Genomic DNA, 16563 nt, shown 5'->3' on the forward strand with positions numbered 1-16563 from the left:
TTCCTGCAGTTCCTAACTATCACAGCCGAGCAGCTACACTGCTTACCGTCCTCAACAAACAACAAAGTCTTCCCCCAGACTTTTCTCAAAACATCCTCTCGCTCTCTCTGAGACTCTTCACATTTCAAAGAAACATCCCAAAACTCCATGTGCCAACAGTCCAGGTCAGTCCTCCCCTGGTGAGTTTCAGTCTTCTACCCCACCAACAGCAGCCATGCACTCACCCAGACGGGTTCAGAAGCACCTGCTTCCTGTTCCTTAAAAGAGGCTCCTAACCAATTGCCCTCCTGAAAACTGGTCAGGTGACTGAGCAGCAGCTGCAATGCTTCCTCCCATCATGCCTGGCCCACGTGCTCAGGCCTCATGAGCCTCCCGAGGAGAGGAACTTCGCAGGTCTCTCTCGCACCCCTGCCACCTCCCCATTTTTGCCCTCTAGTTCACCCCTCATGAAACCCAGAGGTGCTGTCTGTCAGTTGCTGAACCCCCATCGGGAGAGTGACGCCAAGCAGACCTTTCATTTTTACCTCTTCCTCATGGTTAGAAGAATCTGACCAAAATTAAATGTGGACCTCCTCTGCTTTTCTTTGCACTGTAATTGATTGTATACTAACTTGAAAAACAATTGAATTAAGAGACAAGAGTATACTCCCTATTTATGTTAAAGTAGAATAAACTCAGATAAGAAATAAGCATGTCAAGTCCGTAAATAAATAAAAATAAAATAAAAAGCTTATTAATAAATAATAAAAAATAAGTCCACTTTATCTTTGAGAAAGACTGCAAAACCTGTTAAGAATCTACTGTATATTACTTGACCACTGCTGATTTACAACTAAATAATGAAAATAATTTGGGGGTTTGCATGCAATCAAATGCTGCAATTTTGAAAAAACAAAACATTTAAAAACTATTTTTAAGTAGTGCTTGTACTGTTTCCATACTGGATTTTTTATTTCATGCCATTAACGTTCCCTTTCACAATTCCTTAAATAGTGTAACATTGTAGTATATTTTTGTAAGTAGATTCTTTCTGGATATTTTTAATTAGAAGTAGTGTATTCGTGGAACCACGGTGAGTCATCTTTTATATGTTTATATATTACATATGAATGAATCAGCAAGATTGGTCTTCTTACATTTATAATCTGTAATCTTTCTCGGAATTGTATTAATCTAAAAGTTATTACATGCATAATCCTTTTTACAACGTGACTGAGCAGGACACTTATTCTAGTTTAAGGGAAATGGATGTTCTGCTCCTTTCTTTTTTTCTTTCTTCCATACTAAGAAGTGCCTTACTGTACCACCATTTAATACCATGATGGTCTGGCTGTCTGGCAACAGCAATAATGATAGCAAGAAGGAAAATATGATAAAGTAATAAATCCATCCATCCATTTTCTAAGTGCTTTGTCTACTACAGGGTTATGAGGGAGACAGAGGCTATCCAGACAAACAACAGGTGCAGGATACAGACACACACACACACACACACACACACACACACACACACACTGCAGGACCGGTTTTACCAGAAGCCAATTAATCTCCCAGAATGCCTTTGGGCTCTGGGAGGAAACTGGAGCACTCGGAAGAAACCCAAGCTCACACGGGGAGAACATGTAAACTCCACGCAGACAGCACCCCAGGAACTGAACCCCGGGCCCCAGAGCAGCGAAGTAGCTATGCTAAGCAATGCCCCAATGTGCCACCCTAACTAAGAAATCATAATAAGGAAAAGCCTAGATATTACAAAGTATGACAGATCTGATGTTCAATTGAGACTTTTGCATGGCTATGAAAAATTTGCTAATTGCTGTCTCATCACTCTGTCCATGTTATCCTCTTAACTAACTTGAGCACTTCTTCAAGGGGGGGGGGGGGGTGTCTGTCTACACCAGCCACTTTCTCTCGCACCTCAACTTTTATGCATATGGAATTCTGTTGTCAAGGAAACAACACAGTCTCACTTTCTGCTACAAAGTTTACATCATCCAGCTCCTCCATGCCTCTTCATTCACTGAGCTTAATTCAATTATGGACCTCAGAGGGCTGGAGAGAATATTATTATTGGGCTGAATGCTTGTTGAAAGCAGGAATTTGCTATAGGGTAGGTTAAATTGTCCCTTGACTGGGAGCTACACAAAAAAGGATGAGCTGACCCGTCCCTGGCTTATACCTAAACAAAAATGTACCATGGCCTCTGGTATCCAAGACATCCTTGGGCAGAGGAAAACAAAGACAGGATACAGTACTCACAAAAAATAATAGTGTTCTTGGCTCATTGTGAGGAGTGGGGGGGAACTCTCCAAGGACTTGCCATTTACTCATATATGCTTGATAATATATTAATTCATGGCAGTAATTGAATACTTGTCCTCTCTGACTTTATGAATATTGATGTTTAGATTAAGGTTATTCAAGGGGGACTAACAGTCATCCAAGTATTACATCAACAAAATTAACTCTATATTAGTTACTGTAGCTCTTGTAAACCATGAGTGATTGATCAGTAACCACAGTACATCTCAACATCAGCTTGATCTTTATTTGCTCTTGCTTTGTTTTAATCGCAATCATTTATTATTGTAATATTAAAACAGCATCTTTTGATCTGTGAATCTGTACTTTGTACTTTGCTAGTAGTTCTGTTTGATTGACTCCTGGTAGCCATAAAATTACACTTTGAATTCATCATTTCAATTTCTAAAGAACTAAGTGAATTCAAACCCGATCACTATCAAATCAATTCAGACACAACTAATGATTCTGGATTAGCCACTGTTACATCTGTGGTGCCTGTACAAGTATAAAGGTTAACAAGAAAGCTCTGATATATCATGAACAAAAAACAACAAAATGCAAATCATTTCTTTCTATAGAGTATTGAACACCTTTTTTCTTCAACACTTTGAAACATTAGTTGATGGAGAACCGAAAAGAAATGTTCACATAATTCAGTAAGATAGGTAAGAAGAGACAGCATTGAGAACTTCATCAGACTGGAGTTAAGACATATCCAAAGGTTGAGTTGTATTGTGCATCCACTGAAACACAAAATAAGTAGTTGGGTAAGTAAGATAACATGGATTTAGAATCTATTAAGCAATGGAATTAAGCCTTCTGTACTGACCAAGATGTAATTAATTATCTCAATTAAAGTTTGTGGAGCACAGATGGAATGAATTCCATTATGCCCTTGAGGCATCAGCAGCAAGAAACTGGTTTTCTTGTCCTTTTATGCTCAGCTGTTTTTTCTTACAGTTATTTTTATTTTACCATAGAATGACACAATGGTTTAGCAATATATAAGAGCTGCTTGCCTTTGGATATCTAAGCTAGAAAGAGAAACAAGCTATATGAAATGAGTTTAAAAAGTCAACAACTTTCAAGGATGTCAGCATTGTTCAGATTGAAAGACAGGGTAGAAGGGATGTGGTAAATGAAAGATTCTTTGCAAGATGTTCTCTAAGGGACGGTCAGAGAAAAGCTCATTTCCATCATGGTAATATCAGAAGTTGATCGTGCTTTCAGTGGTAAAAGAATCACGTGAAGGGGGGCTAAATGAGGACACTGAGATTTACAAAGTGGACCCAGCCTTTTGTGTCCTGTTTCGTGAAAGTTGAGAATGTTTCACATACAATTTTTAAACATAACATTTTAATCAAAACCAGAATGATCAAACGAAAGACACGGACAATAAGTGACAAGAAATATTATCAACAAAGAGAAAAACACTGAAACGTGTTGATTGCATAACTATTGAGACCTGTGAACTCAATATATGGTGGAAGCAAAATCCAACTGCAATTCTCTGGGGGAAAGTCTCTAACCATAATTGACCATTCTTCATGGAAGACTTGCTGAAGTTCTCTCAAGATGCTTGGGGATTGTTTACGGACAGCAGTTTTCAAGTCAGGACTTTGACTGGGCAACTCCAGGGCATTCTCTTCCCTACTTTTAATCAACACCAATGTCACTTTGGCCTTGTGGTTTGGGTCATTCTCTTGCTGAAAAGTGAATTTCCACTCCAGTTGTGAGGTGTTTAGCAGACTGAAGCATGTTTCCCTGTATTTGCCTGTATTTTTTCTCCATCCATTTCCTCCTCAGTTTTGACCAGATACTCAGTCAGCTCGTCAGCAGTGATCAAACCGTGTTTGAGAGGAGTGATGGCCTTGATTAGATGATACGTTGGGTTGGGAGCACAAGATATAACATTTTGAATTTAGACCAAAATGTTCAAATTTTGTCTCATCCACCCACAAAACAATTTTACACACTTAAACTTCTATATGTTCTGGGTATTCACACATTGTATTATGTCTTATTGTTGTGGGGCTATGAGCCTGTTTAGTAGGGACATGTCTAGACACTGAGGCTCACATCAACCATGCTGAGGCCTTCCTGTCATGGGCTATAGACTGGCTTTGTTTCCATTCACATCAGAGCCAAGCCAAATTTCTGACAGAAGTGCTAAAAAAGGAAGAGGGGAATAGCTTTGAATACCTGCACTTGAAAAGACATTAATAGCGGAACGGTCTGCAAAACAAGGAGCTGAGAGTATGAAGAATTTCAAAGAGATGCCATAAGGAGCAATTTTATCTCCAGGATGAAAATGTCTTCATTAGTTCTGTCCTGTTAACAAAACAAAGCATATATCAGAGACAGAGAGCTTGTTGTTTTTGATTTTCTTATCTCACGATTCATACGCAAGACACTGAGAGATGGCTGATTCTTTTTATGTTCCTCAAAGTCTTTTCTTAAAAGTCTTCTAATTGAGCCTGTAAAAAATATTCAGCAATTATTCAGGGACTGTCAGCTGACAGATGGGTCTAGTGTAAATTCTATGACATACCCACTGGAATATGCTTTATTTAACCAGATGAGTCAATTTATAACAAATTCACTTTGACAACAGTGACCTGAAGAGTACTCATTTGCAGAGCTGGGCATTCTCCCCGAGCAATCTGAGTGAGATGAGCTGCTCAAGGCTACAACTGTGACCCACCTGGGATTTGAACTCATGACCCTCCACGTGAGAGTCTAAACCCATAAACTATACCCTAGGAGAATGAAATTGAAAACCTGTCTTCACAGAAGTCCTGAAAATGTATAGAGAGGAGAACAGACAGAAAGATTTTGTCCAGGTTGTCTAGACAGGACGTCGTAGTGTGTGTGGTGGCATTGGTGCTGCACTGACAAAGAAAGACACAAATAGGTCTGAGAAATGGATACTAAACATCTTCAGAGGGGGTACAGAGAAGATCCAGTGAAGAATGAAAAACCGCCTGTGTTCAGCCTGAACTCATTAATAAAAACAACCAAAGACTGTCAATGAATGTAACATGTAACAACATGTAACACAATCAGTCCTGGAACCTCCTACTGTCGGTGTCAGCAGTGAGGAGTGGAGGGTGCCACTCTGGCCCCAGACCTGTAAGGTTGTAGGTTCAAGTCCTGGTGGGATGTAGTGTTGTACCCTTGAGCATGATGTGCGACTAAACCTGCTCCTTTAAAATGCCCACCTGTATTAGTGCAGACAAAAGGTGCTTCAGCAAAAATAATCTCTTTCCTGAAGCAATAATATAGAGCTTCTTTCTGAAGATATGCAGACACTTGAGAACTAAATATTAGAATCTACAGTATATGGTGTGTGCAGCTCAGGATTAACATTCGATCGGAGGAAGAGTAATGAGTTGAACCGAGTAAGCGTTGACATGTTTTCTTTACATTCTGGTCCTGAAAACCATACTTGGTTTGGATGTGGGCATTTGCAGGCTGGATTCATTATACTGTACATATGTGTTCACCTCTGAATAACAGAATGTTATTGCTCAGGAAAAATATTGTCGCTGAACCTAAGCCTTACAAGCTTGGATCTTCCCAAATGGAAATGCCAAGTAATTGGCTTCTGGGAAAATTGGCCCTGATGTGAGTGTGTGTGTCTGCCCTTCCAAGCACTGTGCCAATGCTTCTCTGAATTGGATAAGCAGTTATTGACGGTGATAATTAATAAAATAAATATTTTAAACCAAACAGTTGAATGGTACAATACAACAAAGTGTACAGTATATATAGTATGTAATATATACAGTATATTATTTAAACTTTTAACTTACACTCTATATATAGTTTGGATGGACTAGATTATGTTCTGACTTGATGATTATGATGCTGCCCTGCTTAACGGGTGAAGAAAATTCTCTGAGGATGGGACTGAGTGGATATGGGTGAATTATTAAAGAGCGATCACAAAAATTGAACAGCATAGTGAATCAAGATGTTGACCCAGAGCAATGAATTTATTGAAGGGCATGAAAATCGGTTGATATAGGCTGAGAATGCCTATTAATGACAATTATTCCTGTAGCAAAGAGACTAAGGAGTTATTAACATAGAAAACCTCAGTCAATGCAATTACCAATAATTACACATTGAGCATAAAATGTTATTGCTAATAACCGATCTCCTTTGATTTTAATTATAAGACTGATCTATTGAAAAATTTGACCATTAAGAAATGTTAAGGTATTCTTTCTACTTGGACTGCAAATATATCTCCTTCAGCTAATTAAAGCCAATATAGTCTTTCACATCACCTTTCTCACTGTTGCCACATGTATATGAATCTGTATTGTCCTTTTGTCCTTTTCAAGTTTGTACAGTGGCAGCTAGTAGAAGCAGACACAATAAAAAAACACAATATATCTTCAAAATGAAGTGTGTGTGTGAGCTGTTTTGGCATGGAACTAGAATACTCGATGCAATTATGTTAAATCAGGTAAAAATAAAGACAATATATCATACCCTGAGTTGTGTCCTTAATAAAACTCTCTCTGCCTCACAGGTGTGTGGTCATCTTACAACACACTGTCTCCACTCATCTTTTCAGTAAATTGAATCTGACCTTCCGAAATCTCTTTCCTATCCCTCCCCTGCTTTGGTACAGATCACCCAATACAAATAACAATAAATACAGAGGCTTAATTTTGACCTACTCATCTGGATGACTTTCATCAATCAATTCCCGCTAGTCTTGTATTCAGCATGTCTAGTGCGGTAACGCGCAGAAAATGCTTTTATTTAAAATTTGAGCCAAGCTCCTCCATCCTCTGAGGATTGAATGCAGAGATACGATTGCCGGAAAAGAACAACAAGATGAAAAGCTTCCTGTTCTCCAATCTGTTCTTGCTTACATTTCTAAAGACATGCTTCTAGAAATACATGATAAAACAACATGTTAAAAAAAATCAACATAGATAATAAAAAACAACAGATAAAGAAAATTGAAATTTCACGGATAGCTTAGAGAAACATGAGTTCCCTTGACTGGGGATTTTAAGTGGAATCACAGAGTGTAAAACCACTACAACTGATCATTTAACAGGAGGAAGTTTGGAGATCTGAGCAGATCACACGCTGACCTGAGAATTTTTCAAGTGGGCCGCGTGAAGGTGCAGTAGTTAGTATTTCCGCCTGGCCATGCTGCGGTACTGTATGTGTGGAGTTTGTATGTTCTCCCTGTGTTTGTGTGGGTTTCCTCTGGGCGCCCTGGTTTCCTCCCATAGTCCAAAGACATCCTGGTAGTCTTCTGTAAAAAGTGGATTCCATAAAAAAAACTGGCCCTGGTGTGAATGTGTGTTTTCGTGTCTGTGTCCATCTGTCCTGGGATGGACTGGTATGCTGCCCAGGGCGTAGCCTGCCTCATTGCTTGCTGGGTTAGGCTTCAACTCCCCGCCCCCAGTCCAATTACTGGATAAGCGGATTAGAAAATGGACGAACGGGTGGATATTTTTCCAGTATAGCTAAGCGTCACGTTTGCATACTGTGTTTTTCTGTGCGTATTTGTTGGAGAGGTCAAAATGGTAAAGAGCATCAAGTCTCCCACTTGTATCTTTCTATACTTGCCATTTTCCTGAAACAATGGGTTCTTGGTGGAAATTTTGAAAGATAACAAGTAGTCTGTCTCCAGCACTCCTCTCGAGTGGACTATAACAGAAAACCATCGATAGAATGCCCTCGGTCACGCCGGCTCCAAGTTACATCGTCATCGTGATTTCCAGGCTTGGCTCTTCACTCACTGTCAGTGCCAGAGGAGCGGTGATGCCTGTTTCCAGATCGGTGCGATGAGCTGCCTTCGTGTGATGAGCTAACGCTTCTGGATGTCACTTCAAAACCGCAGCAACACTATGTTTTCCTAAAGCAACACAAGACAGAAAACCATTTGTGTGCGTTGCTGAGGCTTTGGGGATGTCGTTCTGCTTTTAAAACAAAGCCACAGCGGCATTCAGCCTGTAAGGAGACAGTGTCGATTTCCAGGGGTTGTGTGAATGACGGACCGCTTGTTTTATTGCCCCTTGTCTCTTAAGCCATGCTGTACTTCTTTTTGTTAAGCAGTGTACAGCATTCATTTGGAAAACCAAACCCGAATGAAATGTTTAATTAAGCAGCCCAGCTCGTGCGGACACACATCCCTCAGATGGGTGTTTCAGCCAGGTTGCGCGTTCTGCCTTCTGGGGGTGAGCCGGTTGGAATGGGTACAGTCAGCTCAGTGAAGCAAAACAGTCACAGTATTTCACGTGTGATTCTCACAGACTCCAACGGTGGTCTCAGTTCACATGCAAGCAATCTCAGCATCTATTTATCCATGTCCAGAACTGCGACAGCGTTCCAAGCTTTGATTGGCAGTGAGATCTCTAAAGTGGTGTGGAAAAGCAGAAAAACACTCTACTGTACAGTGAACTATATGTGATAAAGTACATCATAAAGTGCTTCAGTGTTGCAGGGAGATGTGAAAAGCATTAAACATGTCAAGGTAATCATCTACAGGAAAACATCTTTCCCACAACTTGATTTCTGGACAAGGAAGAAGCAGCATTAATTACAGCCCCACTGCTCTGTCCTGGAACATCACTGCGGCAGCTGTGAGGAGCGAGAGCCCTTGTCATTGAACTACAAGTCCCGAGCTCCAGTTCTGATCCCTGCCTGCTAAAGGGTGAATAGGAAGAGGACTTTAAAACTGAGAAAGCAAGGGCCAATTTGCTGTACTTGCACTGCAGGTCAAGTTGGTGGGCAGCCAGGATCACAGGCAGCATGACAACGCAGCTGGCCAGGGCACATCTTCATACAGAACCTTTCAACCCCAGAAACCCTGCATGTTCAGCTCCTCTCTGGGGACGTCGGACTCCGAATTCCACTTGTGAAAAGAAAAGGGAAGGGATGTTGCTCTGTCTAGCGGGCGCGGTGTGGTACTGTATCTCCTTATTAAACGACATGCCTCGCGGACTTGCTGTGACTGCTTACCCTCTGTTACAGGTCAGGTCAGGGCTGAAGTGTGTTGAACAATGTGGAATTAACGATGGCGAACAACTACCGTAACTAGGCAATGTCTAAGGTGGCCTACGCAACTGTGCCCCCCCCCCCCTCCAAATAAACATACGGTACACAACAGGACTAAAACCAAAGCATTAATGCAAGAAAAATGTATAAAGTGCTAGACAAGGCACACAGTATTGAAACAGTTAAACCTATTTAAATGGGGCGACTTAGTACATGAGATTTTTTTCCCTGAACAAGTAAGCTGACCTTTTATTGCATAACATGATATGTAATTTAAAAATGGCAATTTTAGGATCCTGTTCAAAGCTGATTACCTACATAATTTATTCTGTTACTCACCTAGTAAAAAAGGCACGCTGTTGTTAAGGTTAAGGTATGGGAGTATAGGCAGTATATACTGTATAATTTCATTCACTTTCTTTTCTTCCTAAAAAGGAAATAATTAGTGATTAAATGCCCTTAGCAGTTAAAAAGAAAGTTCCTATCATATGGAGTCTATTACGAAGAAATAAATGTATTTTCTCTTAAAACTCACTTCAAATGAATCTTAATTATGTACCCCATGAATATTCATCACGTAAATACTATTATGTGCTGTGAATGAGACAGCAACTACAGTACATATTGTATAAACAAAATTAGTACTACTCTGAGGAAGTGGAAAATAAGGTCTACTTGGTAAACCACATTTGATTTTTTTTCTTTTATAAACAGTCGTATGGAAAAAGAAACTATTGTTCACAAAATCCATAAACAAACCCCTTTTTGTGAACACATAATACTGTGTTAAACCTATTGGTCCATTTAGTGAGGAACTTGATTTTTCTAACATCAGCTGCGATTGAAGCCGTTACTGAAGGTTGTAACTGTGAGAACTCATGAAGTTTTGCTTTTAGAACAAGGATGTTGCTGATTGGCCTTACTTCATGTACAATCCTGAAAAGGGGAAGGTCATATAAACATACTGTACCATACATTGTGAAATACCTGGTGGAAAAAAACATGAAGGTAAATTTAATCCAAGAGCCTGTCATTGGACTGCACGTCTGCAACCTTCTGCTATTGAAACACAAGTTTGTGCAGCTTTCACTTCAGTTTATCCTCTAAATCAATAACAGAAGATACAATTAGTTTGAGAATGTCAGGGTTTGTAGTGAATTGCTTGTTTTAAATCTTTCTAGTCAATAAAGCAATTAATTGCATGTTCTTCCTGATTAATAAACTGGCAAGAGCATTGTTCCTGCTATCAGGGAGATGTGCAGAGCAGAAAACCTGGAAAATTGCACCCAAACATTTTTCTTTTCAAGGCAGAGTGAGGGAGAGGGTCTAAAGTTTTCATTCTTTGAATTACGGTATATGCAATGGAAGAGGTACAGTACTGTACTGTATGTTAATTCTCTTATTTCGTCGTTCTGTAAATAATCTCTTATTCCCCCCACCCTCCAAAAAAATGTCATCACAGATGGCAAGCCACCAAATACCATAAGTCTATTTTTATTAGTCGGGAACTTCACTTCTCCTGTTATTTCTCAGGTCTCAAGCGCAAAGGCGCACTGCAGTCTCACGAGGAAGTCGAGTGCTGCGTGCTCGTAAAGAGACGAACTGGAAAAGGGAGCGAGAGGAGTGCTGCGTCAGCGAACAGGAGCAGGACAGCACCGGGCAGGTACAGGAACTCTGCGGCCTCACGCTGGTGGCGCAGGAGATGCGCGTCGACGCTGCTGCAGAACAGCCACGCGTCGCTCGCGTACAAAGCTAGCTCGCCGGATCATCACAGAGACGGAAGGGTTTAAAGAGCTTCAGATGAAAGAAAAAAACAACGGATCACTGCAAAGAAAATCGAGCAAACCGTGCTTCCGGGCACAAGAGTAGCGCACATCCCAGTGCCTGGAGCTTAGCATTCATTGCATGCAACAGGGAGATTTTTAACTGCCCATTAAAAAAGTTTCATTAACAAGCCCAGTGAGATACTGTGATGTTCTAAAAGGTTTAAGGAAAAAAAATGCTTCCTTAATTACAGAAGAGACCGCATGAAAAGGAAATCGATAATCCACACATTCTTGGAAGAATCCAGGCTATATACTGTATATGCAAAGGAACAAGTAATAGGTTTATCCCATGCTGAAAAAAGAAGAAAGAGAACCCAACGTTTCGGCCGTGGAGCCTTCTTCAGGCGTCTTCTTCAGCTACCCACCTGAACTGTATACTGTATATGCCCAGTTACAATGGGCAAGATGGCTCATGCAATAATGAGAACACAGATTTGTTACTTCGACCTTTTATTTCACATTTATTTCGCTCACCCTTATAGGATAACTGCAATAAAAATGGCTCAGTTGATTATTCTGTGTAAATCAAAAATTACTACAAAAACATTATAGAAGTGAGATTTTAGGAAATAAAAGCAGAAATAAATACAAACTAAACATGTGCACACATACACTCACAAACTGATTCATCATCATGCCACAATGTGTCATAGTGTGGGAGCGACATTTTTGCTTCTCACTATGTTGCTTTCAGAATAATACGTTATGTCTCTGTTCATTCTCTGAAACAACTCAGGATAAAGGCCTTGTCAGATGTCTGAAGCTAATTTGGGGAGCTTAATAAAGACGTGGGTAAGTAGGCTTTCGTTTCACTCTCGAAAATGGGTTTTTGCCAAACCCCAAAAAGACTATTGAATCATATGGTTAAGAGGCTTCTTTTTTCAAATGGAGATACTAAACTAGACTGAGTTCCTATCTTGTGGTTTTTAAACCTTGATACCACCTTGCTGAAAGAGGAAGGATTCACTGATTGATTTGCTGTTGATCAGATGTCAGAAGGTACACAGAAGACTGCAGTAACATTGTTGACTAGTACTCCTTGATACACCAGTTAAAAAACGGCACCGCACTCTTCCTACTGAAGGTGCAAATCTCTCTCCTTTGTATCTAAAGATACACTAATGAATCATGCTGCAGGAATTTCTGTAATGGCCTTTTTCATACAGAATCACAAAACATGTAAGGAAAGTAAGATGGATCATTTTGAATGAAAGTTATCACAGAGGAAGGTGCTCGCACTCTAGTTAAAACTGAAAGAAGGGCACATTGTAATGGTAATGAAATGAAAATATCCTGAATGAGTGAGGCATTTATCCTGAATTATGGAGTATTATTACTGTAGTTTGGATCATACATTAATGGAAAAGTTTCTGGGCTTTGCAGAAAAAAAGAGAGTTTTATTATTGGACCATTTTACTTGAACTTAAGTTAAAATTTCAATTTTAAAGCTAAGAAAAAAATCACGGTGATGCTGAGGGGTTTTGCAGCATACAGTACAGTACATACTGAAAACCTCATATCTTGGTCTGTTGCAACACTTGCAGAAATTCTTTCAACTGACACGAAAACAACATGATGACACTCTTACAGCAAAGTATTTTTCTCATTTTCTTTCCAGTACATAAAAATATGCAGATATATATATATACTTCATATATGTTTTAAAAAATATACAACTAGGATAAAAGTTACACCTCCACAAACACTTTTTTAAAATAAAAAGGACAGACAGATAATGAAATTATGGCAGTTGTCATAATTAAGTACGACATTTAACACACATTTGTACTGGTTTTGCGTCTTAAAAAAATAACTGTCTCCTGTAACCCAACTGAAATGAACAAGAAAAAAAAACTGAATGTAGCCAGAGGCAACAAAATATAGAACATGTTCTGAGGCATCAACACCACATTTTAAAAAATGAAAAGATGTAAACCTGTGACACTGCAAAGCTTGTGTGCCACTGAATTAATACATAAATACCTGTGAGTACAGCAATAGATACTCTTTTACCTTTGCAGCATGGATCAGATACCCCTAGAGACATTCCTATGGTATATATCCAATTAGATAATATTCCAGCTAGACTGAGTGCAAGGATAACACTGAGCATGACACAAGGGATACAATCCTCACATCCCTTCCACAGACATTGAGCTTTCTGTCCTGGGTCACTGGGTGGTTTTTCACACCACAAAAGCATATTCTGTGTCCTACATCTTTAAAAATCATCCTCTTATTGTTCTTTCACATTTAGCACAAGAAACAAACATTGTTTTATCTGTGAATACATACCATTTCCACACGGCAATAACATTGTGAACATCTCAATTACTTAATTTAATGTATCTATTTCAAATTACCTTATTAACAAGAAGAAAAGTCTACATTTTTCCTACACTCATTGGCAGTGACCCCACAGTGCGGTTCTTTGAATATGTACAGAAGGTGCTATCAGAAGAAATGGATTTGACTGTACAGTAGCTACAGTACTATAAAGAGGACTTTGGTTATTGGTTAGCAAAGGTACATAATTATTTGGGTATACATTTACAGGAGAGACAGCTGATGCTTTGTTATTGTTCTATAACAGGCTGTACAGTAACTATAAACCCATCTGTGAATGAATTATAATGTGACAATTTTAGATAACAAACCACAATCTAATTTGTGCTTTGTTGCAGTTATAATCTATGCCATATCTAGTTTTTGTAGGTGGCTATGCATATAATTGTTAAGCAGGGTATGTAATTAGCCAAGTTAAATATTTAGTAACTGCAGACTTTCCAATTCAATGTGCAAATCTTTGTAAGGTGAAACCTATTTTTGAAGTCAAGTCTCCAACAGAGGAACTCAGAGTTCAGTACAAGCAGAACCCTAAACGTTACTGGGACTAACCCTGCGCATTAAGCTTGTGCTTCTCGGGGCCCAGTCTTGAGGATTCCATTAATTGTCCAAGTATTTGATTGAGTTACTATCATTTACTGTAAAATCCTCCCATTGTACCACAGCACTTGAATCAATGTTTTGGAACGTAAAATTAAGTAGCCGATTTATCTACCTCCAAGCACTAGTCTAGAAATTTTAGAGAAAAAAAAAAGTGGGATTTCAATAGGAAACGAAATTGAGGATTAGATAGAACCACATTTACTGGTGTCAGTACAGGTTTAGCTAAAGCCCAGATGAATTTCAAACACTAACAGGGAATCCAAAGTGGATCACCATTTAAAGGTGATTCATAAATTTGCTATGAGCACAGACTGCATATTCAGAAAGAACCAGGCTGGGTCTTGAGGTGGTGGTGGAAAAGGGACTGCCTGCCCTTTGAACACTAACAAACAGTACTAATAAATCTTCATCATCTTCATCATAGTAATATCCAGAATCATCATTACAGTATAATATCAATGACAATAATAAAGAACATGTACATTCACAAGCAGGCACTCAACCACGCACTCACAAGCAAGCAAACAAGATTGTCCACCGAAAATATGGCAAAGAAAAAGGAATATAATAATCCTAACAATATAAAAAAAAGAAGAAGAATATGAATAAATCACCACCACAGTGGGGCACGGAGGGGAAAAGAGAGGGAGCGACACGTGACTGGACACGGGCTGTGTGTGTGTGGTTTTTAAAAAAAGAGGAGGAGGAGAATAAGAACACAAAAAGGCAAAGGCAAAGGTTCTCTTGTCATCTGTCGAGCAGAGCGGCGCGAGGGCGGGGCGCTGGGGCGCTGGGCAGTGGTGTCTGGAGCGCGGTACAGTACGGCACGTGACGAAACAGCCCTAATGGCGAGTCTGGTGACACATGCAGTGCACAGCACAGAAGGTTCGGTTCACACACAGTCACAGCCAAAGGGATGACCCACACACTGGGTTTCCTGTGGGACCCAGAGAAAAGAGAGAGGAGGAATCCCCTGACCTTCTCTGTCTTTCTCTCTCGCTCTCTCCCTTTCTCCAGACGGTTGTGTCTACAAATACACACAGGCCAATACGGAGGTGCACGGTGTTTCTACATCTACGATTTCCTTGTTGTGTTGCTGTGCTGCTTCTCCCAGGAGCGGTGCAGGCCGGAGATGCTAGACGTACTGCTCCTTGGGGAAGACGTAGGGCACGCGGGAGCCGGGTGGAGGGTACCTGTACACGGGGCTGCTGGGGGGGCGCTGGGTGTAGGGGTGTTGGGGCAAGTAGGAGAGAGGCGGGTAGGCTGGGGGAGGCTGGGGCTCCACACAGTCTTCCGTGCTGCAGGCGCGACGGTAGGTCACATAGTCAGCCGGGTTTGATAGCTCTTCGTAACGCTTCCCAGAGTTCTGCAAGACACGAGAGTAAGAGCGGAAAATGGGGAAATAAAGAGGAGGGGCAAAGACCCGGGCTTCGGAGGGGCATTATCAGAGAGATTAGTAACGGTAATTATTTTAGTCAGAGGTGTAGGGTTTCATTTTTAGTCTTTTTGCGTAAAAAAAAAATTAGCTTTGTCACTCAAAAGCCTGCAGCTACGGTCAAAGGCGCTCTATTCCAAACTCTCGAGTCCGGCCACCTACTGTAGGTAATGACCCCTGAGAAAATGTTCTTCCCCACCCTGGCGGCCGCCCACCGGCGGGCTCTGTCCTGTACGGGCCCGCGGCCCTCCGAGTGAGTGAGCACTGAAAACGTGGTGGTCAACGTGGCTCACTTCTTTCTGTTTTTAATTGTAATTACGCTCCATGTGAGTACAGACACCTTCCAGACTAGAATCCAACTGGATTCAGTTGGGAGTTTTTGGGTTCCATGCAAAGCATATTCTACTTCTCCCCTCTCAATCAATCTACACCAGTAAACTGAAGCACCTTCTTCACAAGCCGGGTAGAAATGCCTTTATAGAAGGTATACCATGATTGCTCTGTCTGTGAGTTAGCCTGCTTTCACCATGATTTCACTGTGCTTTATAGCACTTTACTTCGCTTTTACCTCAGTATACATCAGGAATGTTTTATATGGATTGTAAAAGTTCTCTGTAAACGATGCAAGGTGATGTTTCCTCAGGGTCATAACGCAAAAATTAGTTGTTCAATCTATCGATTTGCACTACTTGCAAAACGGACAGAAATGTCTCACGAAAAGAGGCGCAGTTTAACCCAGGACACACATGAGCAACGCTGTATCACACAGAACATGTGCCACATCATTATCTGTACCACATGCCATTTATATTTTTCACGAGAATAAGCATCTTCTGACAGGAAAAACAAATCCCCCGAAAACTGCTGTAGTGTCAGAAATTATTATTATTATTATTTGCTGTAACCCTCTACTGTATATCAGAATCTCTGTAGTCTTGAAGAGCCTCCACTCCAATCCAGTTACTGTAAGACTTTCAGTTCACTCTGAAAATGTGTTTTTGATCAACTAAGCAA

General features: G+C 40.4%; 1 protein-coding gene across 1 annotated transcript in view; it reads right to left on the reverse strand.

Annotated features, from left to right (window-relative positions):
• Positions 1 to 11618: 11618 nt before the first annotated feature.
• The window catches only part of LOC148816898 (nectin 1b-like), a 191197-nt gene continuing 186252 nt past the window's right edge, over positions 11619 to 16563 (reverse strand). Inside the window, exon 10 of the mRNA XM_088939622.1 lies at positions 11619 to 15480. Coding sequence (XP_088795748.1) covers positions 15250 to 15480 — 231 coding nt within the window. The 3' untranslated portion in view covers positions 11619 to 15249. The remainder of the gene's footprint in view (positions 15481 to 16563) is intronic.

The sequence above is a fragment of the Atractosteus spatula genome, chromosome 22, assembly GCF_055471065.1.
Source record: "Atractosteus spatula isolate fAtrSpa1 chromosome 22, fAtrSpa1.hap1, whole genome shotgun sequence".
NCBI classification, from domain to species: Eukaryota; Metazoa; Chordata; class Actinopteri; order Semionotiformes; family Lepisosteidae; genus Atractosteus; species Atractosteus spatula.